We start from the raw sequence: 25473 nt of genomic DNA on the forward strand, positions 1-25473 counted from the left end.
CTTATGAGTATCATTAAGTTACAAGCTTTCAGTAGAGACCTCACATGCTACGCTTCATGGATAAGTACCATGAAAATAATGTATTTGGTGTAGTGAGTTTGCCCAGGTTGAGACATAAGTTGCTTGTTAAGAAAACTGAAACCTTTGCCTGTTGGCACCAATGAGTCTCTGTCACAAAGAGATGGCCTGGATGTTAAATGTAATGGGACCAAACTGATTGGTTGCTAATATGGAAAATTGCATAGTTAGACTGAGAGAACAGAGAATATATCAGAGAAAAATAACGTCATGTGTTCTATCCACTACAATTTAGCATTCATTAAAATTTTCTACAGCGGGGATCGGCAACCTCTGGCACATGGCGCACCACGGTAAGCACCCTGATGGACTGGGCCAGTTTGTTTACCTGCTGCGTCCACAGGTTTGGCCAATCGCAGCTCCCACGTGCTGCAGTTCAGTGCTCCAGGCCAATGGGGGCTGCGGGAAGTGGTTCTCTCTCTCTCTCTCTCTCTCTCTCTCTCTCTCTCAAAATAAAATTGTGAAGAATTGGGCATTTAAGCCAGATAGTGTTTAAAGGCATATAAGAAGCATGGATGAATCCAGACATCTTTGAGTTCTCATGTTAAAATACTACGGTACAAAAAATTCAAACCTTTAAGAATCCGATGATTCCCCCTGAAAGAAGTAGATTGGCATCACAGGCCCATTAATAAGCTCCTCATTTTCCATCCCCAGACATCAGAATTTGATTTGCTTAATATACAACAGTTCTTCCTTCTATTTGCGCTCTAGGCATGGCGTGTACAGATACTTTAGTATGTCAATGTTAATTCATCATTTGTTCCAATATATTTTCATCTTCTGCCTTTAATGAAAATACATGACCATTTTATTTAAATTATCCTCTTTTCTTTCTCTATTTTGAAACTATCATAAGAAGTGAGTGCCTGCCTGCAAAAGTAGAGGACAACTAATTCCAACAGGCCGTCATCACAGAGAACATTTAAACTTTTTGTGAGTTCAAAGGTTTCTTCTCTTCCCCAATAACATATTCCATTGTTTCCATACATGGTTTCCAGTATTAGTTTTTGCCATTATTCACTTGGGTTTAACACTGCAACTACGTTTAATACCACTTGCATTATTCCAAACTTAAATCATCTGTCCAGTTCCATGAAGGAATGAATTATATTAAATCTTCCTCGACTAATATCAAATTTTTCTAAGTAGACTAAATTCAGTAAGAATTCTTCTTTGCTTCTTAGGATATCTAGCATACTTATCATGGAAATAATTGAAGGAAAGGTAGCAGCAATACATGTAAACATTATCACATCATTAAAATGCTGAGAACTACCATAACAATGTAACATTAATTCTATTATGTTAATAAAAATTGAACTACCTTGATGTGTTTAGTTTTTTTATAACTGATTTTCAATTCAGTAAAATGAGAAAATAATCACTATCAACTCATTTTTGCAAATTTTAAACTAAAATGGTTTCATTTTTTTTTACCTTGCTAGAAAAAACAAACAAACAAACAAAAACACTTTAAAATTTATTTCACCATCATATGTAAATGACTAAGCAGGATACAGGCCAGGTAAGTAATTAGCAGATGAATAAAACAGGCACTTTCCAAAAGAGCTGCTTCTTTTCAATAAAGCATCGTGAAAGCATGGTTTTCCTTTTCTAGTATTTCAACTGCAGTTAGTCACAGTCCAAGTGACACACTGAGGTGCCACATATATTTATATCATGTCCAGCTGTCCTATTTTCTTCTTTATAGAGCCTCAGAGACTGCCAGAGTGCAGTACTCTTACAAGTATATGTCATCTTAAAGAACAAACTTTCTGCTAGCACTGCAGGTCACCTAACCTTGACAGCTCTATAGTTCAGGTTCATTCTAAACAGAGTATTTTCCAATTTTACAACTTCTGAATTAAAAATGTGTTACATAAGAGCGATAGATGACCTATTTATCTAGCTTTACAAGTTGCTGAAGCACAAGAGCCTGAAGCATCTGCTGAGGTATGCACAAGATCTTACAAGGCCTGCAGAAGCCTTTCCAGTCCCAGGTTTCCTACCCAGATGAATCAAAACCTCCATAACAAGGAAAGCTATTGCTCCTCAGTGAGGGCAATTTCCATGCTAAATTTCACATTTCAAATCTCCTAAGAGAAGACAATCCCAGGGTCCAAAGACATTGAAGCTTCCAAGAGCAGACACAGAATTAACCTCAGCAGGCACAGAAGCATTGAGGGGATACAGGGCAAGAAATGGACCAGACAGGACTACCCCTCTTCCCAGCAGCCTAGACCATAACTGTGCAGAGATGACTCCCCTCAGGGTCATTGGACTCATACTGCTCATCTCACCTCACAAGTCACTTGGGTTTGGCAAAGAAAAATTCTAAGTAAGACCCAACTCCAGGCACCAATGAAATTGAAGGTGGCAGGAGCAAACATGTAAGTAGCCTCAGAGCTTTTGCAGTAGGGACAGACTGACACTGATGACACTATCAAATAGCTTTCTACAGTTTTTGCTCTGGATAGTCTCTCCCCTTGCTGATTGACTGACTACTCCAACTTCCTCTAGCTCCCATCCTTACAGCCTCATTTCACCTTCTCCCCTTCTCCCTCTTCAATCCTACTTTGTCCTTCCACCCTTTTCAGTATTCCCCACTCCCTCATCTTTGTCTTCTAATTCCCTCCTAACAAAACCCGAGTCCATTATTTTTTTTTAAATTGTGGAAGTACCATGATGTTTACTGCTATCAAACTGCTCCCTCTACTTGTATGTTCCATCCTTTTCCCCCACGGTGTCTGTCTTGTCTATTTTTAGGCTGTTAGCTCTTCAAGGCCAGGACTGTCTGTTACTCTGTTTATCCAGTGCACAGCACAAGAGGGTCCATTCTTGGTCAGTAACTAGACACTATTGTAATAAAAAATATCAACCAAATGTTCCAGTTGTAGGCCCATTTTGTAAAAAGTCAAGAATTTGAGGGAATGGGAAGCAGTCAGTGGTTTGAGCACTGGCCTGCTAAACCCAGGGTTGTGAGTTCAATCCTTGAGGGAGTAAAAATCTGGGGATTAGTCCTGCTTTGAGCAGCAGGTTGGACTAGATGACCTCCTGAGGTCCCTTCCAACTCTATGAAACATGTATTTTTCACTCTCCGCCTGTTCAAAAAAGCAGCTAAATCACTTTCCTCTTGAACCTTAAAATAATTCACTTTCTGGCAGAGACCAAGAATAGAAAATTCCAGCCCAAGAAGCGAAAATTTCAGAAAGTTATGAACAACCTAAAACAGGCTTTAGAATGTAAATCATTGTGCAACATAACTAAGCTAAGTCATACTAGCATTCCACTATATCACATTTATACACATACTGTGTGCATGTGCGTATGCACAAAGATACATTATTTATCTCACTGAGTTTTAAGTATTAAAATTCAGGAATAATTACATCTTCCTGTTTCCCCTATAGAACTGCCCTCCATGAACAAATGGAACACTGATAGCATATTAGTATATTCACATTATGTTAATAGAACAGCTATTAAATAATAAATGCCTTATATTGTTATCAGCAGGTGCTTCAACAATTAATCTCTGGATGTTTAATTTCTAGCTCTGCTAAGCAAAGGAACTAAAACATATGCAGTCTACTAAAATAGTACGGAATATCTCTTAATTATGAGAGAAACATCACAAACAACTTGTCCATTGTAGTGGTGAGTACCAGGCTTTGAAAAGAAGTAGTAGAAGCCTGATGTAGATTTCTTTCTGTGGCACTTACTTAAAAGTCACTAAATCTGCAGAGTTCAGACCCTTAAGATTAGTTAGTCCTGGGAAAGTATGTCTCAAGGTGATTGGAATCCATATTTTAAAAAATAATGATTTTTTCCCCACTGGGGCGGGCTAGCATTTCCTAAAAGTATTAATCAACTTAAAATTATTGAATTCTATGAAGTTGCAATAGGTGAAATATTCATATCGCTTTTCCATCTGCAAGAGCATTTTGAATATCACAATGTACCAAAAGGTGCCTCAACAAAAAAAAATTGCATTTCAAGATTACTCCACTTATTTTAAAATGTCTTTGTAAAATGTATGGATGTCAGCAACAGCCCTCATAAAATGTCTCCTTATATTTTACAAATACACTGTTTAAAAATATGCTATACCAATTCTATCACCAGTGAGCATTTAAGAATAAAAATAAGAAATATCACCCTTCATGACTTTTTTTGTTTCAAAAATAACTACTCCATGATTATTATAATAAGGCTGGTCCTGCAAATTCTAGGTATATACTGCATGTTACTGTAAAATAACCACATGGGCTGTAACAGGGATCCTTACTAGTGCTTCTTTTTTTTTTTTTAATGGGCCTAATTTTCTTGAAGCCTTCCAGTTCTTTTCTCAACTCCTTACCTAGTCAAAACTCCCAGGATTATATTAGAGACAGTTAATGCACACATTATTAACACAATAAACCATTCTGGGCCCTGTGAAGTCCTTACAGTCTAATCCGTCCACAGGCTTCTATGCAAGTGCACTAAAAGTCACATTTGTTTAAGAAAGAGAAAAAGCTGTTTTTGTCAGTTATCACTTTTCTAAATGATATAACTCCATTTTCTCTCTTTATAATGGACAAAAGCACACTATGCATTAACGGCCCACAAGAGTTGGTATGGTTTTTTAAAGTGTTGTTTTTCAGATATAGGCATGTAGAAAAAAAAAGTGTCCCGAACCATTGTTTTCCTTCCAATGTTATAATATAAAAGTAATTGCTGATTTTTTCCCTCTACAATATTACTCACTCTTTTCTATTGAATTGAACTCATCTATTAAAATACAAAGCTGTCACTCCTTTCCTAGTCAGCTTTCATTAATTAAAAAGTCAACTATTGATAAAAAAAGTTACAGTATACCCTTGCCAACCATCACACACTACAGGTAGCATCAAAAATATCTTTCCTCACTTTTAGTGAATGCTCCTGTTTGCTAACAGTTCATATCTTGATAAAATATACAATATTGGAATACATGAAATATTATCATGTATTTAAAACTACAAATGCAAACATAAAATAAACTAGGTATTGTGATGCATTATCCTTCTTTAATGTGTGTGTCACTTACCACAGGCACCAGTCCTGCAAATATACATGCATGTGACTTTGCATTTATTTTATGCCGTTCCCACATTTCAGTTTTCAATATGGCAAAGACTTTTGTGCTGACGATAGCATAGCTGAAGTTGCCAGGGAAGAACCTAGAGGTTTTCGAAGCAGGATAGGCAACATGTGTGTCAGTGTGCTTATCCCACACTCCCAAATTATCTGTTTCGGTTAAAATGATCAATCATAAAATAGTTCATAGCAGAAAGTGTCAGTATTGTTTTCTTTAGGCTTCAAATTTAACTCACTGAGATAATGGAGCTAGTTCAGCTCTCCAGTGTTGCCAGCTCACAATTTTATAGGTCTCATGATAACTGGAGATTTTCTTAAAGCATCAGCTTGTCAATTCACTTTTTTTTTTTTTAAATGAAAGCTAAGTTTCTCAACTTCATGGCTGTGGAGAAACGTTTGAAAACAGGAAACCCAAAGACTATGAACCCAGACAACAAATAAAAATAACCCCAAAGTTAATTTTTTTAATGTCATCATTTTGGGAAGGCCAACTCATGATTTCTAAATGCTCGGGCTTGACAATATTGCATCTCAAAGCTTGCAGGCCAACTCAGAGAAACGACATTGGTTTACAATCCTTTGATATTTTCTTTGCACCCTTCACCATCAGAAACATTCCGTTTTTTTCCTTCTTTTTTTTTTTTTAAAGTAAGCTTAGATTCTTGACCAATTCTGTAACAATGGGAGAATTCTATGGCAAATTCTGTGACCCTGGAATTGCAGGATGCCTTAAGTCTTAACAACAGTCATTGTACATACAGTATTTTTTTTCAGCAAACCAGACAACTAACTTAGAGAAACTTAAGTTAGTTATCTGTGAACACATATAATTAATGTTACAACATACTTAATATAATAGCCATAATCATCATTATGTTTCAATAGTTACATAGGCCAATGAAAACATGCAACTTTATTAAATCTACCTGATGCCCGTCTAGTGAACCGGTTTATCACTGGAGCTAAAAGAAAAATAGAAAGACATAATTAGATTTTATTAATGGTTTAAAGACAGAACTTTAAAAAATAACACTGTATAAAAATAGTATTATTTTGTTTAACAATTCTCTGTAGATTTTCAGAGAAACATGCTAGTTGTTCTCTAAATCTAAATATTTGAACACAAAGTCACAAAAGGTGTTATGGTCAGTTATCACTTACATTTAAAGAAATTAAGATTTAAAATATCATTTTCACTCTCTTTTTAAGCATTACTATATGCATGTACTTATTGCCATGTCTCATGATGAAATAGTTTATATCTGCATCAGTTACTTAAATAATTAGGACTGCAAGAAGCCAACGTCTACAAACGATGCAAACTTGGATGCAAACATTTAATAGAGTGGATTTTATTTTAATTTTACAAAATGTATAGATCTAGATATCAGTTAACTTAAAGATACTCTTGCATAAAAAAGGACCAACCTGAAATGCCACTTGAGGAATCAAAAGTTATACAGGTCAGTAACTGTTCACGTAAGACAAGAACAATGCCAAAAAAACCTCCACGTGTAGCTCCAAGGCATCAGTGACTCACAAACTACCTATAAATGTGCCCTATACACACTGAGAAAACAGAGATTCCCAGCTTGTTTCTAACCCTGACGGACTGCAAGATATATACAATTTTGACTACTTTCTTGCGGGGGTGGGGGGTACCCTCCACTTCAATTCCTGCCTAGTGTTACCAGCATACTCATGTACTGCTAGAGCTAGAAACCAATGATCTATATATTATACCATCAAAATGCATACTAGAATCTGATTTCAAATGATAATAAATTATCTCTAACCCTAGCAGGTTAAGAGATCAATTGTTAAAATCTTAATAGAACTGAAAGAGAGACGAAGATGATAATCAGAATGATGTATTTTAAAGTGTGGGAGTCACCTACTTTTATAACAATAATAATATAAGAAGGAATATTTATAACTGTATAAAACCCTCTCAATCATTCTGTATGAACATTAAATGAAGAAAATATTGAATTTTTTTCTTCACTTATTTTCACTTGGGCTTATATAGCATTTCTTGAATGTAGACACATGCACATAGAACTAAGAACTGCTTAAGAAATAGGAAAGTCTGAATCCCATGAAGCTGCTAACAGCCTCTCAAACTCTGTTATGAGAGGGAACAAGAGCAGAGTTACACATTCTGATTCAAATTCACAGATGGTAGTGGAAGATCCTAATAGCCAGAAGCATACCAGGAGACTAGACTGCAGTGATGCAAAGGGACCACAATTCCATTACAAGGAAAAACAGCCTGTCAGGAACCAACCAACACAGGTGGGAGTCTATACAATATCCATAGTCTCAGAGCCTTCTCTCAGTCATTCCCACTGGCAAACAGTAAATCTAGCCCCACAACAGCAGAAACCTTTGTGGGGGGTAGAGGATGAAATAATGACAGCTTTTTGCAGAGGTGAATCTCATCTTGGGTGTAATGGATTTGGCAGGCATCACTGGGCCAGGTTCAGACTTCCACCTGCGCAATGTAAATAAAATTTTGTGGCTCTGTTTTAAAAAATAATGCAAAAATAAAGTTGAAGTGGCATAATGGTTCCAAGTTATGTCATAGCTAACCTATGAAACCACATGCTTGTGTTTTTCTTACTCTTATCTTCCCTTCCTTCTTCCCTCCTTTTGTTAGTCACACTAACTTGTTATACCTTTTCTTGATTTAGATTGTCAGCTCCTCATGACAAACTATCACTACATGTTTGTACAGCAGCTGGCACAATGGGGTTCTTACCCTGACTGGGGCATCTAGGTGAAATAATAACAAGTCCTCCTCCAGAAAGGTGACACACGCTTTCCAGAGCAGTACATTTCTCCAAGACAGGATCCTCTGGGCAGGAAGTGATGTCACACAAATGCATCTCTGAACTCAGTCTTCGTTAACCAAGGACAACGAATGTGAGTGGGGTGCAGTAGCGGGAGAGAGGAGGGGCACTGTTGGAATTATTAATAATATTTAAGGCCCTACTTAATTTGTGACATTGAGGAAACTGCAGTTCCTGCAATATTAGGCTTCCACCACAATTTTGATAGCAGAAACACTCCAGCTCTCAGCCCCAGGCAGACGACAGCGGGAGCCTCCCTGGGTCTCAGCCCCAGGCTGTTGCTGTTAACCCTTTTCCAAATTACCACAAATAATAACATCCATTATTACTTTTCCATGGCTTGTCCACAACTCAGCTGCTATTTTTTTGACAATCATCTCGCGATTCAAGTAGGGGCTTAATAAAATTAGTAATATTAATATGGAAAATCACCCAACACCAATTTAACCATAAAGGAATTTATCAAATCCAAAGGCCAAATGGTACTTCATGCAGTTGCCTCAAAAGCTTACCTAATAAGCAATTTACTACACCCAAACAGTAACAAAATGTTTATAAGCATTTTATCAAGATTCTAGCAAACAGACTAAACCAGGGCTGCTTCGACCCATATTGGTTGGCTCCAGTTCAGTCAGACAGGTATTACCAATGAACCTGTTAAGAGCTGACTTCTTATACCCTTTAATAAACAAGTGATGTAATTTCCAATTACTGACTTCAGCTAAAAACAATATGAGAGAATTCATCCTTATTTCCAGTCTTAACCCAGATAAGATTTACAACAGTCTTTCTCTTCAAGACCTTTCCTCTGTATCTCTTCCCCTCCTTTCTGAGGACCAACAGCTTTTTCATTGAACCTGAGTTCACACAGGAGATAAACACTAGCTGTGGGTGGGCAAGGGCTGTATTGGCTCATTTTAAGACAGATACTCTTTGTTTAATTTAAAACCATCTGCAGTTACCCCTATCGGTCAGAGGCCTATTTTTTAGAAACTGCCCCTTACAGTAGAACCTCACAGCTATGGACACCTTGGGAATGGAGGTTGTCTGTAACTTTGAAATGTTCGTAACTTTGAACAAAGTGCAGTTGGGGTTCCAGATCCAGCAGATGACACTCCAGGCCACAATTCAGCAACAGCTGAGCAACCTAGTCAGCCCCGGCATGAGGTTGCTCGTGTGTGTGTGTGTGTGTGTGTGTGTGTGTGTGTGTGTGTGTGTGTGTGTGTGTGTGTGTGTGTGTGTGTGAGGGAGAGAGACCAGCATGTGCCCCTCCCAGCCAGGGGAGGGGGGCTAAAAACAGCACACCCCTCTCCCAGTGGAATGGGTGGAGGAGGGTGAAAGCTGCTAGGACCCCAGCTCTGCTCCTGCTCTGCTGGCTCCAGCTGCCTTGAGCAGGCAGCCCCAGGGTCTTCCTGTAAGTGGCTGCCCCATAAGCAGGGTTGCCAATCCTCCTGGTTTGGCCAGGAGTCTCCCATAATCAGGCTCAATCTCCTGGAGGCTACTGAAGCGAATTCAGAAGATTTTAGGCTGCTAAAAGTCCGGCGGCGTAGCAGAGTTAAGGCAGGTCCCTACCTGCCCTGGCTCCACGCCATTCCTGGAAGCTGTGAGGTGTCCAGCAGTGGCTCCTAGGTGGAAGTGCAGCCAAGGGGTCTCTGCGCACTGCCACTACCCCGAGCGCTGACTCCGCAGCTCCCATTAGCCGAGAACAGGGAACCGCGGCCCAATGGGAGCTTCAGGGGTGGTGCTTGCAGGCAAGGGCAGCGCACAGAGCTACCTGGCCGCTTGTGAGCCTAGGAGCTGCTGCTGGACATGCCACCGCTTGCCTTAGGTGGCTTGTGGGAGCCACCTAAGATAAATGCCGCTGGGCAAGAGCCTGCACCCTGAACCCTCTCCCACATCCCAACCCCCATCCCAGCCCTGAGTTTCCTCCTGCACCCAAACTCCCTGCCAGAGCCCTCACCCCAAGCCCCCTTCCCCTGGTTGGAACCCCCTCCCGCACCCAAACTCCCTCCCAGAGCCCGCACCCCAAGCCCCCTCCAAACACCAACCCTCTGCCCTGCCCTGAGTTTCCTCTTGCACCCCAAACACCCTCCCACACCCACCCCCTGTCCCAGCCTGGTGAAAGTGAGTGAGGGTGGGAGAGAGCATGCAATGGAGGGAGGGAGGCTGGAGTGAGCGGGGGAGTGTGGCCTCTGAGAATGGGCAGGGCAGGGCCTTGTGGAAGAGGCGAAGCAAGGATGTTTGGGTTTGTCCAATTAGACAGCTGGCAACCCCACTCACAAGATGGGGGTGGGGTGGGCACAGGCAGCCCAGATGAGTCTACCTTTAAGATGCAATACAGGCACAGTATAGTACTTGCTGCTTCTTTTTAATCTCTGCTGCTGCCTGATTGGCTACTTCCAGTTTTACATGGTGTCCAGTTCACCAGTCAGTCTGTAACTCTGGTGTTCGTATCTTTGAGGTTCTACTGTATTTCATTAGTTATTCTTTGGACCAGATATCCTCCCTACTTTATTCCTTTTAGCCCTACAACTCATTATTTTCAAGGCCTTTCTTCTACTTGCTAGTCAGGGTCTTTCTTTACAACACATATACGTTTCCTTAACCAATAAGCTAACTTTAATCTTTTAATTTTATACTTAACCTAAAAGCACACTAAAGGAACTTTTGTTTGTTGGACTCTCTCACCACGAGGTGAGAACCTGTGGCAAAAGACATTGCCCAACGTACTCAGGAGTGGGTGTTTTGCTCATGGTCATATGCTTCTGAATCATGCTTGCAGCATTTCCCAAATTAATGCTCGGTTACTTTCCCCTTTTTATTAAAAGTTTCTTTTCTACATAGACTCAATGCTTCTGAGAAGAGAAGTAATGCCTCTTAGCCCTGGTCTACACCATGAGTTTAGGTCAAATTTAGCAGCATTAGATCAACTTAACCCTGCACCTGTCCACAGAACAAAGCCATTTTTGTCAACTTAAAGGGCTCTTAAAATCTATTTCTGTACTCCTCCCCGATGAGGAGATTAGTGCTGAAATCGACTCTGCTGGGTCAAATTTGGGGGAGTGTGGACGCAATTTGACAGTATTGCCCTCCGGGAGCTATCCCAGAGTGCTCCATTGTGACCGCTCTGGACAGCACTCTCAACTCAGATGCCTGGCCAGGTAGACAGGAAAAGTCCTGCAAACTTTTGAATGAGCTCCAGCATGGACCGAATGGGAGGTTCTGCATCTGATCGCTGTGTGGGGAGACAAATCCGTGCTATCCGAACTCTGTTCCAAAAGATGAAATACCGGAATATTTGAAAAAATCTCCAGGAACGGAGGTTATAACAGGGACCTGCAGCAGTACCATGTGAAACTTAAGGAGCTCAGGCAAGACTAAACAAAGAACCAGAGAGGCAAACAGCCACTCCGGGTCAGAGCCCCAGACATGCCGCTTCTATGATGAGCTGCATGCCATTCTAGGGGGTGCCCTTACAGCTACCCCACCCCTGTGCTTCCCTCCTTCCACACCCCTCCCGGGTTATGTTTGCAGTTACCCCCCAGTTGTGTGATGAATTAATAAAGAATGCATGAATTTGAAACGACAATAACTTTATTGCCTCTGCAAGCGGAGATCAAAGAGGGGAGGGGAGGATGGTTGGCTTACAAGGAAGTAGAGTGAATCAAGGGGGTGGGTTTTCATCAAGGAGAAACAAACAGAACTTTCACACTGTAGCCTGGCCAGTCATGAAACTGGTTTTCAAAGCTTCTCTGATGCACAGCGCGCGCTGCTGTGCTCTTCTTACCGCTCTGGTGTTTGGCTGCGCATAATCAGTGGCTAGGTGATTTGCCTCAACCTCCCACCCCGCCATAAACTTCTCCCCCTTACTCTCATCGATACTGTGGAGCACACAGCAAGCAGTAATAATGATGGGAATATTAGTTTTGCTGACGTCTAACTGAGTCAGTAAACTGTGCCAGAGAGCTTTTAAACTTCCAAAGGCACATTCTACCACCATTATGCACTTGCTCAGCCTATAGTTGAACTGCTCCTTAATACTGTCCAGGCTTCATGAGCCATGGGAGCAAGGGGTAGGCTGGGGTAGGTGAGACCAGGCAATGCTGCAGACTGGGAGAGCAGTCTGAGCCAGAAGCCTCCAGCTGGCATGATATTCCAGGCAGGACTGAATCTCCATTAGACGAAACTTAAAGAAGAGAATAACCTGGAGTCATTCCCATTTTTGTCCAGGCGCCCCGACCGACCTCACCGAGGCCGGCCAGGAGCAACCATGTCTGCCTAGGCGCCCTCGACCAACCTAACCAAGGTCGGCCAGGAGCACCCATAGGACCACGACAACGGTTAACAGTTGTACTGCACTGTCTGCCATCTGCAAGGCAAGGCAAGGGGATGTTGCAGTGTAGCACTGCAGTACCAAGTCTGCCAGCAGCACCCAGGAGACATACGGTCAGGGCCAGCTCCAGGCACCAGCTTATCAAGCAGGTGCTTGGGGCGGCAACTCCGAAGTGGGGCGGCACTTTCACGTATTCGGCAGCAATTCGGCGGAGGGTCCCTCACTGCTCTCGGAGCAAAGGACCTCCCGCTGAATTGCCACAGATCACGATCGCAGCTTTTTTTTTTTTGGCTGCTTGGGGCAGCAAAACCCCTGGAGACGGCCCTGCATACGGTGATAGTGAGCTGAGCGGGGTTCATGCTTGCGGTGGTATGTCGTTTGCACCGGAAACCCAGGAAAAAAGCTTGAAATGATTTTTTGCTGTTATTTTCACAGAGGGAGGGAGGGAGGGAGAGAGGCCTGACAACATGTACCCAGAACCACCCATGACAATGTTTTTGCCCCATCAGGTATTGGGAGCTAAACCTAGAATTCCAGTGGGCAGCGGACACTGCGGGAACTGTGGGATAGCTACCACAGTGCAACTCTCCAAAAGTCGATGCTACTGTGGATGCACACTGCCAATTTAATGCGCTTAGTGGGGACACACACAATCAACTGTATCAAATCGATTTCTAAAAAATAGACTTCTATTAAATCAACCTAATTTTGCAGTGTAGACCTACCCTTAGAGGCACCCGGGGTGGTGTGTAATTTCCCCAGGTTAATGGGTAGGGGCTCGAGCCAGTTCAGTGTTGTTTTGTTAAAACGGAACCCTTAGATATTGGATCCAGCCTTTGTTGCTGCCAACTCCACCTGGCAGAAGCATTACCCTAAAGAAACTAAATGAATTCTTTGCTTCAGTCTTCACGGCTGAGGATGTTGGGGAGATTCCCAAAACCAAGCCGTCCTTTGTAGGTGACAAATCTGAGGAATTGTCACAGACTGAAGTGTCACTAGAGGAAGTTTTGGAATTGATTGATAAACTTAACAGTAACAAGTCACCGGGGCCAGACTGCATTCACCCTAGAGTTCTGAAAGAACTCAAATGTGAAATTGCAGAAATATTAACTATGGTTTGTAACCTGTCCTTTAAATCAGCTTCTGTACCCAATGACTGGAAGATAGCTAATGTAACGCCAATATTTAAAAAGGACTCTAGAGGTCATCCTGGCAATTACAGGCCGGTAAGTCTAACATCAGTACTGGGCAAATTAGTTGAAAGAATAGTAAAGAATAAAATTGTCAGACACATAGAACATAAATTGTTTGGCAAAAGTCAACATAGTTTCTGTAAAGGGAAGTCATGTCTTACTAATCTATTAGAGTTCTTTGAAGGGGTCAACAAACATGTGGACAAGGAGGATCCAGTGGACATAGTGCACTTAGATTTCAAGAAAGCCTTTGACAAGCTCCCTCACACAAATCACCAATTGAATAACATATGGAAATCATGTCTGTCTTGCCATAGTGGAACTATAAGAATAACCTGGCCCTTTCTTTTCTTATTTTGAACTGAACCTTGGATATTAGAGGAATTGGTGGAAAAGCATATGTCAGGGTTCCCTTCCCACTCTAAACTCTAGGGTACAGATGTGGGGACCCGTATGAAAGATGCCCTAAGCTTAATTCTACCATCTTAGGTTAAAAACTTCCCCAAGGCACAAATTCTTCCTTACCCTTGGACAATATGCTGCCACCACCAAGTGAGTTAGACAAAGAATCAGGAAAAGGACCACTTGGAGTTCCTGTTTCCCCAAAATATCCTCCCTAGCCCCTTCATGCCCTTTCCTGGAGAGGCTTGAGAATAATATACCAACCAAATAGGTAACCAAGGTGAGCACAGACCATATCCTTGCGTTTTTAGCACACTAAAACCCCAATCAGATTCTTAAAAACATAACTTCCTTATAAAGGAAAACAGTAAAAGAAACACCTCTGTAAAATCAGGACGGAAGGTAATTTTACAGGATAATAAGATTCAAAACACAGAGGAGTCCCCTCTAGGCAAAACTTTAAAGTTACAAAAAAAACTGGAATAAACCTTCCTCTTAGCATAGGGAAAATTCACAAGCTAAAACAAAAGATAATCTAATGCATTTCCTTCCTATTACTTTATAATTTGTAATCTTAGATGCTTAGTTCAGATATGGCTTTAGGAGATGTACTTTCCCTGCCCTGTTCCTCGCTGACCCGAAGAGAACAACAAAGAGACAAAACAAAAACTTTCCCACACAGATTTGAAAGTATCTTCTCCCCTCATTGGTCCTTCTGGTCAGGTGCCAACCAGGTTATTTGAGCTTCTTAACCAGTCTCCCTGGTTCAGAGATGGGATTATTGCTGCCCATCCTGAAGCGTATCTTTCCAAATCTATTGAGTGACCTTAGATCCAGAATGGATCTTCAACCACCATTCTTTTTCGGTATCAGAAATTATTTGGAATAAAAGCCCTACCCTCTGTGTTAAGTGGGAATTGATTCTATAGCACCTAGGTTCAGAAGATAGTTTGTTTTCTGATGTAAAAGGTGCTCGTGAGAAGGATCCCTGAAGGAGGTTAGGGAGGGAAGGTAGGTAGGAGGGAGGGAGGTAAAGTGGATCAAATATTCCATGGAAATGATTTCCAATACCCACTTGTCTGTGGTTATACACACCCAGTTTTGACAAAAAGGTGTAGAGTGGTCGCTGAAGGGCTGGAGATGTTTGGGTCATTGCTGCAAATAAAGCTGAGGATGGTAACGCGAGGCCTTGACCAATACATCAAAATTGATGTTTAAATGTAAATGGCTCTGATTTTGAAGATTGTGGGGCAGCTGGTCTTCACTTCTGTAGTAGTTGTCCTTTCTTTTGGGATTCATAATGGCTCTGGGGCAGAGGGAACAGAACAGGCTGAGATCTCTGTGCCATCTGTGACTTATCATATCTTCTTTTTTGAGTAGATGTGTAAATTCCCAGGGAATGCAACATGGCTCTAGAATCTTTTAATGTGTGGAGAGATTTGTCCATTTTTTAAAAAACAACTTTGATCTTTCAAATGGAAGGTTTTCCACAGTGGATCATACATCCTTTTGAAAGCCAGAAAGGAGAAGCCATGAGGTTCTTTGCATGACAATTGCTGTTGAGATGGAGCGAGCAGCTGTTATCAGCAGCATCCAGAGAGGCCTGCAACAATGTTCTCACAAGGAGCTGACCCTCAGGAATGATCGATTGAAACTATTATTTGATCAGTTAAGAGATGTTCAATGAAGGCGTTTAACTTAAGGTAATTGATATGATTGAATTTTGCCATAATGGCTTGATAATTAGTGATCCTAAATTGTAGGGTCACTGATGAATATTACTTTCCTTCAAATAAATTCAGTTGTTTCCAGTCCTTGGTCATAGGGTGTCGATTTAGTGTGGTGCTGTCTGCCATGTTCATTTGCAGTGTCAACATCAAGAGAATTTGAAGATTGGTATGAAAATAAAAAATCCACATCTTTAGAGGAAACATATTTTTTATCTGCTCTCTTACATGTGAGAGGTATTGTGGCTGGTGTCCGTTATATAGGTTTTGCTGGATCGAACAAGGCCTCGTTAACGGGGAGTGCAATATGAGCTGATGCTGAGGTATGCAGGAGGTCCAGCAGCTTGTGCTGTGTCTCCTTCGTTTCTTCAGGGGAAAATCATGTCTTACTAATCTATTAGAGTTCTTTGAAGGGGTCAACAAACATGTGGATAAGGGGGATCCAGTGGACATAGTGTACTTAGATTTCCAGAAAGCCTTTGACAAGGTCCCTCACCAAAGGCTCTTACATAAATTAAGCTGTCATGGGATAAAAGGGAAGATCCTTTCATGGACTGAGAACTAGTTAACACAAAGGGTAGGAATAAATGGTAAATTTTCAGAATGGAGAGGGGTAAGTAGTGGGGTTCCCCAAGGGTCAGTCCTAGGACCAATCCTATTCAACTTATTCATAAATGATCTGGAGAAAGGGGTAAACAGTGAGGTGGCAAAGTTTACAGAGGATACTAAACTGCTCAAGATAGTTAAGACCAACGCAGACTGTGAAGAACTTCAAAAAGATCTCAGAACTAAGTGATTGGGCAACAAAATGCAAATGAAATTTAATGTGGATAAATGTAAAGTAATGCACATTGGAAAAAATAACCCCAACTATACATACAATATGATGGGGGCTAATTTAGCAATAACTAATCAGGAAAGAGATCTTGGAGTCATCGTGGATAGTTCTCTGAAGACGTCCACACAGTATGCAGCAGCAGTCAAAAAGGCAAACAAGATTTTACGAATTGTTCAAAAAGGGATAGAGAATAAGACGGAGAATATCTTATTGCCCTTATATAAATCCATAGTATGCCCATATCTTGAATACTGCGTACAGATGTGGTCTCCTCATCTCAAAAAAGATATACTGGCATTGGAAAAGGTTCAGAGAAGGGCAACTAAAATGATTAGGGGTTTGGAATGGGTTCTATATGAGGAGAGATTAAAGAGACTAGGTCTTTTCAGCCTGGAAAAGAGGAGACTAATGGGGAATCTTATAGAGGTATATAAAATCATGAGCAGTGTGGAGAAAGTGAATAAGGAAAAGTTATTTACTTGTTCCCATAATATAAGAACTAGGGGCCACCAAATCAAATCAGTGGGTAGCAGGTTTAAAACAAATAAAAGGAAATTCTACACACAGCACACGGCCAACCTGTGGAACTCCTTGCCTGAGGAGATTGTGAAGTCTAGGACTATAACAGCGTTTAAAAGAGAACTAGATAAATTCATGGAGGTTAAGTCCATTAATAGGAATTAGCCAGGATGGGTAAGGAATGATGTCCCTAGCCTCTGTTTGTCTGAGGGTGGAGATGGATGGCAGGAGAGAGATCACATGATTATTACCTGTTAGGTTCACTCCCTCTGGGGCACCTGGCATTGGCCACTGTCGGTAGACAGGATACTGAGCTGGATGGACCTTTGGTCTGACCCAATATGGCCATTCTTATGTTCTTATGTACCCAAATGCTAATGCAATTATAAGTGATATACTTCAGATCATTACTGATTAAAAATACAGTATCTATAAAAAGTATCTGTAAATGGAATCTGTTTCCTTTTACCTCTAGAGTTATCAGTTCAAATCCATTTCAGTCACCAAAGTAACCATCATCTAATGACTGTTTGGGTAGCTGCAGTATGTGAAATCAATTTTATATCACAAAAACACTTGAAACCTAACTGACATCCTTCTGCTAAGAAGACATAAAACAGTGTCCCTTGACATTACTAAAAGAGTTTCACTAGGTCAGGGAGAGGAACTTTGGGGAGACACTTGTACTACCAATATAATACCTGATCTGAAACCAAACTCAGTAAGGACACACCCTTGGTTCTATCAAACAGTTCTAATGATATTGCCCTAAAATATGCTCAGATTGACTGCACACCAAAAACTGGCTTGAAAAGGCTGCATATTTATTGATTTGCAGTAGCAAAATAGTATATTGAGTTCTGCATAATTATAAAAAGGGGTCAAAGATAGATTTGTAAAATCTGATTAATGAGTTTTCTCCAAAAGGAGCAACCTGGGAGGCAAATACATCCAGTTTGCTTTTAGTGCCACTTGATGTTTCCTGTTGATTAACAGATTGAATTCCTTACCACAACTGCACATTATATTTCAATTAGAGGAGGATCTCATTTAAGTGCATGATGTCATTTAAATACTAATGTGACTTTTCAGATTCTGCTTTACTCCAACGAAAATATGTTGTAAGTTTTCACAAAGGAACACTATCTGCAAAGGACAGGAAAGAAGCAGATTTTGCTATCAACACCATGTTTTTATTGAAGTCTCTCACTTTAAATTATGAAATAAATCAATTCCTGTGTGGGATATGTGACAGTCTGGCTTACAGTGCACTGTGCTTTGAAGGACACCATTTTCTTGTTAAACTACATAATGGTTGTATGTTTCAAACCGTGGAAATAAATCTGCCTGTATACAAAGTTCACACTTGGAAAAACCCAGTTCAGACAACTGTGCACAGCTACAGAATTTTTTAAAATGTATTTTGGTGATAAAAATTAAAATAAGTACACAGATACATTTGATACCATAGGAATGATGAAAATGAGGCTAAACTTAAATATGTATCTATCCGTCCATAACTGTGGGATCATGTACTGTAAAAACAACTGCAAATTATATAAAATAAGTAAAAACATTTCCACTACCCAATGAACCAAGCGGGATTATCAATACCGTACCCTTCCTTATATTTTAACACTTACACGCGGCTTTATGAACATCGACTGGTTATCACAACACCCCTGTGAGATAATCATTGTACAGAAGGGGAAACCAAGGGGAAAAAATTAAATGATTTTTTACAGAAAGTCAGTGTCAGAGATTATAAGAGGATGAAGGAATCCCTTGCTCCCAGTCCTATATATAGTTCACTAGTTCTTATTGAGCTGCTCCTCATTGTGGTCCCCTCAATTTAATTGATCAAAAGGGACAAGTTTGCGGCAGACAACTGGCTGAGAGTGATGCTACTGTCATTAGTGGCAGCTGAGGTAGCCAGTTAATAACCACACAAACACATGAACTGGTCTGGAGTCCTCAAAAAAAGTTAATGAACTATTAATCTAATGAACTCAAAATGCCTCTCTTGGTGGCTGCCCTGGGTGAGAACAGTGAATAACCCAAGATGTTTTGGAACAGTCAAGAGGCAAAACTTCCAATCTCAGCTAATCAGTTCCAAGAATATCTTCCAAAAAAAAAGCGCTAGAAGAGGGGTCAGCAACATTTCAGAAGTGGTGCGCCGAGTCTTCATTTATTCACTCTAATTTAAGGTTTCACATGCCAGTAATACATTTTAACGTTTTTTAGAAGGTCTCTCTCTGTCTATATTATATAACTAAACTATTGTCATATGTAAAGTAAACAATTGTTTCACAATGTTTAAGAAGCTTCATTTAAAATTAAATTAAAATGCTGATCTTATGCTGCTGGCCCGCTCAGTTCGCTGCCGGCCTGGGGTTCCATTCGCCTAGGCTGGCACCAGGCTGAGTGGGACCGACGTCCGGGACCCCGGCTGGCAAGGGGCCAGCAGCCAGAACCTGGGGCCAGCAGTGGGCTGAGTGGGGCCAGCAGCCAGGACCCCAGACTGGCAGTGGGCTGAGCAGCTCAGACCACTGCCGCTCAGTCAGCTGAGAGTCTGGGGTCCCGGCCTTGCCCACATAGAATGGGTACCTACCTTCTCCCTGGTTCTATTCCTCTCTCTCTGCACTGAGCTGAGGGTGGGAGTGCACTGAACACAGGGCTGGGGGTGAAGGAGCACGCTGGGATTGGGGTGTAGGGTCTGGCCAGTAGCTAGAATGAAGGAGGGGGCTCAGAGTTGGGGCAGAAGGTTTGGGTGTGGAGTGCTTACCTGGGCAGCTCCCATTTGGTGCAAGGGGTGAAGGTGGGAATGTGAGGGGTGGGTGCAGGAGCTTCCGTTTGGGTATGTGTGGGGGTGCTGGAGTCAGGGCTGGGGCCATGGGGGGTGCAGGGGTCAGGGCAGGGGGCTCGGGCTGTGTGAGGGGGTGCAGCGGTCAGGGCAGAGGGCTGGGGGATGTGGGGAGTGCAGGGGTCAGGGCAGAGGTCTGGGTGTTTGAGGGGGTGCAGGGGTCAGGGCAGGGACTTGGTGTGTGCAGGGGGGTAGGGCGGGGAACGGGTTGGGAGTTGGGACTCCTAGGCTCCAGGAAGGGGCTGGTGTCTGATGCTTGGGGGAGGAGTGCTGGGAGCAAGGACTCTGGATTCCTAGGTTTCCAGCTGGGCTCTAGTCATTTGAGGCGGGGGGGGGGGGACAGACAGAGACTAGGGCTCTGGACCTCTAGGTTCTGCCCTCAATGCCGGAGGGGAGCAGGATCCAGTGACCTGGGGTAGGGAAAGAGGCGTGACCCAGCTGTTGCCAGGGTCCAGCAGGCGGCGAGCCACAGCCCCTAGACTTGGGTTCAGGCTGTGGGACGCAGCCTGCCCCAGTACAGAGCTAAGATCATCCCAGCACCGGGACTCCAGCCCCTGGGCAGCCTGCCTGAGTCCAGAGAGCAGGGCCGGCCATGCTCACGGTGGGTGGGTGGGCACATGGCACAGCTGGGACCCAGGACCCTTCCCCACTTACAGGCCTCACAAATGCTGCAACGCCTGTGGGGCCAGGTCCCTCTTCCTGCCCCTGCCGGAGGGGCCGCTTAGACTCCGCAGACAGCAGGTAGCGGTATGGACCCGCTAACCCAGAAACACAACCTCCCGCTGGAAGTGACAAAGGTCAGGAAAGCATGTGCAAATGCCAGCGAGAGGGGCGAGAAGAGCGGGCCAGGCCGAGCCGGGCCGGATTTTTAATAGCACACTACTGCCTGCCGGGGTCCCAACCGCCGGCCCCGCTCATCTCGCTGCTGGCCTGGGTGCGCGTGCCATAGGTTGCCGACCCCTGCGCTAGAACACTTTAAATAAAAAACCTCGTGAGGGTGGTTTTTTGTTTTAAATGAAAACTTAAAGATTAGCATTTACATTTCTAGATCCCTCAAATCTGTCTCTGTTTGTAAAATGGGAATACTGTTTACCTTCCTTTCATGGGTGTTGAGGGGCTTAATATTTATAAATTGGTGTGAGATCTATGGATGGAAGGCACTATTTATGTATACAACAACATCAGTTCAAATTCACCTATTTTAGTGTAATACTCAAGCAGTGAAGTAATGGCAAAATTCCCATCAATTTCAATGGGGTCGGTACATTTAATAGGGCCAGAATTTTATCCAGAGTTTAGGAACCTGCTTCTGATCTCATTATATGATTTTACACTGGTTTAATTCCTCTGACTTAAAAATAGTTACTCAAGTTTTTTCATTACATCATGATAATTCACTCCATATTAACAAGAATGAAGCCAGACTTTTAGGTGAGGCTTAGTTGTGCTTAAGGCTCCACCTTTTATGTTTCTAAGCCCGGCTCACTTCTCAGAGCTCCACAAACCTTCAGAAAAGCTACTGAGTTATATTGATCACAATTCTTACATTATACGATTTAACACCAGTTTGTCTTCTAATTCTCATAAAAATAGATTAACAATTAGGATGAGCTAAACTAATCAGAACAAATCAAAATCAGAATTGGATGCTTCTCTGGAAAATGTGTGTTAGGTAAACAGAAGTTCTTTGGCTCAATATGGAGGTAACTGGGTGAAATATGGCCTGTGTTATACAGGAGGTGAGATTAGATTATCCCTCCTGGCCTTAGAATCTACTAAGCCATCTCAAGAAACTCACACATCTAGGATAATTATAGAATCTAGCTGCTATGGTAAAAAAGCTGTTTAACACAAAAAAGCTACAAGACTCCAATACGGATCTTCATATGAAATAAAATTTTAAGAAGTCGCTTCACTGTAAAGGGCTTTTCCTCCTTTTAGTTATCAGATTCTGGCTGTTGCATTCAATGACAGTCTGTATAAAAAGAACAACTCTGTGACAAACGTGGGAATAGTTAGGTCTAGAGGGAGCTGCTTTCTGTCTTCCCCGTGAGGAACTATGATGGCTCTGACAAGAAACAGCAGAACATGGAGACAGGAAGGGAAATCAAGTGAATAAAAAAAACCAACTTTCAAAACAAAACCAAATGTCTTCCTTTTTAGTTATGGCATGGCTTTCTAAATGTATACACTTAACAAGTCCAGGAAACAAACTATAGCCGTGAGCAGTCTGGTGGCACCTGAAAGACTAACAGATGTATTTGGGCATAAGCTTTTGTGGGTAAAAAAACCCCACTTCTTCAGAAGCATGGAGTTAAAATTTCAGATACAGGCATAAATATACTGGCACATGAAGAGAAGGGAGTTACCTTACAAGCGGAGAACCAGTATTGACAAGGCCAATTCAGTCAGGGTGGATGTGGTCCACTCCCAATAACTGATGAGAAGGTGTCAATGCCAAGAGAGGGAAAACTGCTTTTGTAGTGAGCCAGCCACTCCCAGTCCCTATTCAAGTCTAAATTAATGGTGTGAAGTTTGCAAATGATTTGTAGCTCTGCAGTTTCTCTTTGAAGTCTGTTTTTGAAGGTTTTTTTGTTGAAGGATGGCTACTTTTAAATCTGCTATTGAGTGTCCAGGGAGATTGAAGTGAGGTTATGGGTTAAGTGATGGGGCAAGTGATACACAAAAAAGAGAAGTCCAGTGGCACCTTAAAGACTAACAGATTTATTTGGGCATAAGCTTTCATGGGTAAAATCCCCCACTTGCAGCATCACTTGCCCCATAATCTCAGCCGTAGAGAACGCAACACCATCCATAGCCTCAGAAACAACTCTGGCATTATAATTAAATGGGCTGACAAAGAAGGTGCTGTAGTCATCATGAACAGGTCGGATTATGAACAGGAGACTGCCAGGCAAGACTGCAACACCACATTCTACAGGCCACTATCCTCCAATCCCACTGAGGAGTACCAAAAGAAACTACACTATCTGCTCAAGAAACTCCCTGCTACAGCATGAGAACAAATCTACACAGACACACCCCTAAAGCCCTGAACAGGTGTATTCTATCTGCTATCCAAGATCTATAAACCTGTAAATCATGGAAGCCTCATCATCTCAGGCATTGGCACTCTTACAGCAGGATTATCTGGCTATTTGGACTTTCTCCTCAGACCCTACACTACCAACACTCCTAGCCATCTTTGAGACACCACCGACTTCCTGAGGAAACTACAATTCAATGATGATCTTCCTGAAAACACCATCCTGGCCAAATTGGATGTGGATGCTCTTTACACCAATATTCTACACAAAGATGAACTACAAGCTGTTGGAACAGTATTCCCGATGAGGCCACAGCACACCTGGTGGCTGAGCTTTGTGAATTTGTACTCACCCACAACCATTTCAGATTTGGGGACAACTTATACCTTCAAGTCAGCAGCACTGCTTTGGGTACTTGCATGGCCCCACAGTATGCCAACAATTTTATGGCTGACTTAGAACAATGCTTCCTCAGTTCTCATCCCCTAGCGCCCCTCCTCTACTTGCGCTACATTGATGACATCTTCATCATATGGACCCATAGAGAGGAGGTCCTTGAAGAATTCCACCTGGATTTCAACAATTTCCACCCCACCATCAACATCAGCCTGGACCAGTCCACACAAGAGATCCACTTCCTGGACACTACAGTGCAAATAAGTGATGGTCGCATAAACACCACCCTATACTGGAAACCTACTGACCACTATACTTACCTACATGCCTCCAGCTTCCATCCAGGACACATCACACGATCCATTGTCTACAACCAAGCTCTAAGATACAACCACATTTGCTCCAATCCCTCAGACAGAGACAAACACCTACAAGATCTTTATCAAGAATTCTTATAACTTCTATACCCACCTGAGGAAGTGAGGAAACAGATTGACAGAACCAGATGGGTGCCCAGAAGTCACCTGCTACAGGACAGGCCCAACAAGGAAAACAACAGAACACCACTGGCCATCACATACAGCCCCCAGCTAAAACCTCTCCAACACATCATCAATGATCTACAACCTATCCTGGAAAATGATCCCTCACTCTCACAGACCTTGGGAAGCAGGCCAGTCCTCGCTTACAGACAGCCCCCCAACCTGAAGCCAATACTCACCAGCAAATACACACCGCACCACAGAAACACTAACCCAGGAACCAATCCCTGTAACAAACCCCCTTGCCTACTCTGTCCCCATATCTACTGTAGCGACACCATCATAGGACTCAACCACATCAGTCACACCATCAGGGGCTCATTCACCTGCACATCTACCAATGTGATATGCGCCATCATGTGCTAGCAATGTCCCTCTGCCATGTAGATTGGCCAAACCGGACAGTCTCTACATAAAAGAATAATTGGACACAAATCAGATATCAGGAATAGTAACATACAAAAGCCAGTAGGAGGACACTTCAATCTCCCTGGACATTCAATAACAGATTTAAAAGTAGCCATCCTTCAACAAAAAACCTTCAAAAACAGACTTCAAAGAGAAACTGCAGAGCTACAATTCATTTGCAAACTTCACACCATTAATTTAGGCTTGAATAGGGACTGGGAGTGGTTGGCTCACTACAAAATCAATTTTCCCTCTCTGGGTATTGACATCAACTCATCAGTTATTGGGAGTGGACCACATCCACCCTGACTGAATTGGCCTTGTCAATACTGGTTCTCCGCTTGTAAGGTAACTCCCTTCTCTTCATGTGCCAGTATATTTATGCCTATATCTGTAATTTTCACTCTATGCATCTGAAGAAGTGAGTTTTTTTACCCATGAAAGTTTATGCCCAAATAAATCTGTTAATCTTTAAGATTCCACCGGACTCCTTGTTGTTTTTGTGGATACAGACTAACATGGCTACCCCTCTGATACTTGGAACCTATAGCAGTAATATTACATATATAAAATATATCCCTTAAATTTCATACGTACACCTCACCAACTTTACCTCTCTATCATTCTGTTCCTGTTCTTTAAGATTACATTTTTGATTAAAATCATCAAACAGCCTCCAACTCCAGATTACAACGAAATGGCAGGACACTGAACAGGGAGTGACTCTCAAATATTAGGGCAGTTTCAAAGACGGCGCTGGAGGATGCTCAAAAGATGTGGACATTCAGATATCAGAAGCTGTGGTCATGTTTCAGGCCCTTCAGCAGCCTCTGTGTGGACACTGTGATTTCAAGCTTGCCACAAAGCTGCTGACCTACAGAACCACAGTTATATTAACTTTATTGTATAAAAGTGAAGCAGGGGCACCGAGGACGGTGAAGAACACTGGATCGATATTATCAATTCTTGTCATCTTTGTCAGCTGTTCCACATTAGGTGGCAGGACAAGATCAAAAATGAAGATATTCTAAGTTGAACCCACTAAATTTCTCCATTAGCACTGGTTCAGTTCTGGTGCCTTTCTTGGTATGGACATATTATTAAAATGGAATACCAATAAATTTTAAAATATGTACACCAAGGAATGCTGC

The 25473-nt window shown here is 42.2% G+C and overlaps 1 protein-coding gene across 2 annotated transcripts in view; it reads right to left on the minus strand.

Moving 5' to 3' along the window:
* The window catches only part of PRKAR2B (protein kinase cAMP-dependent type II regulatory subunit beta), a 200006-nt gene that overhangs the window by 117709 nt on the left and 56824 nt on the right, over positions 1-25473 (minus strand). For both annotated transcript variants that reach the window (XM_030549404.1, XM_030549458.1), the window contains exon 2: positions 6129-6164. In XM_030549404.1, the coding sequence (XP_030405264.1) occupies positions 6129-6164 (36 nt within the window). The remainder of the gene's footprint in view (positions 1-6128; positions 6165-25473) is intronic.

This window comes from Gopherus evgoodei, chromosome 1 (genome assembly GCF_007399415.2).
Source record: "Gopherus evgoodei ecotype Sinaloan lineage chromosome 1, rGopEvg1_v1.p, whole genome shotgun sequence".
In the NCBI taxonomy this organism is placed as follows: domain Eukaryota; kingdom Metazoa; phylum Chordata; order Testudines; family Testudinidae; genus Gopherus; species Gopherus evgoodei.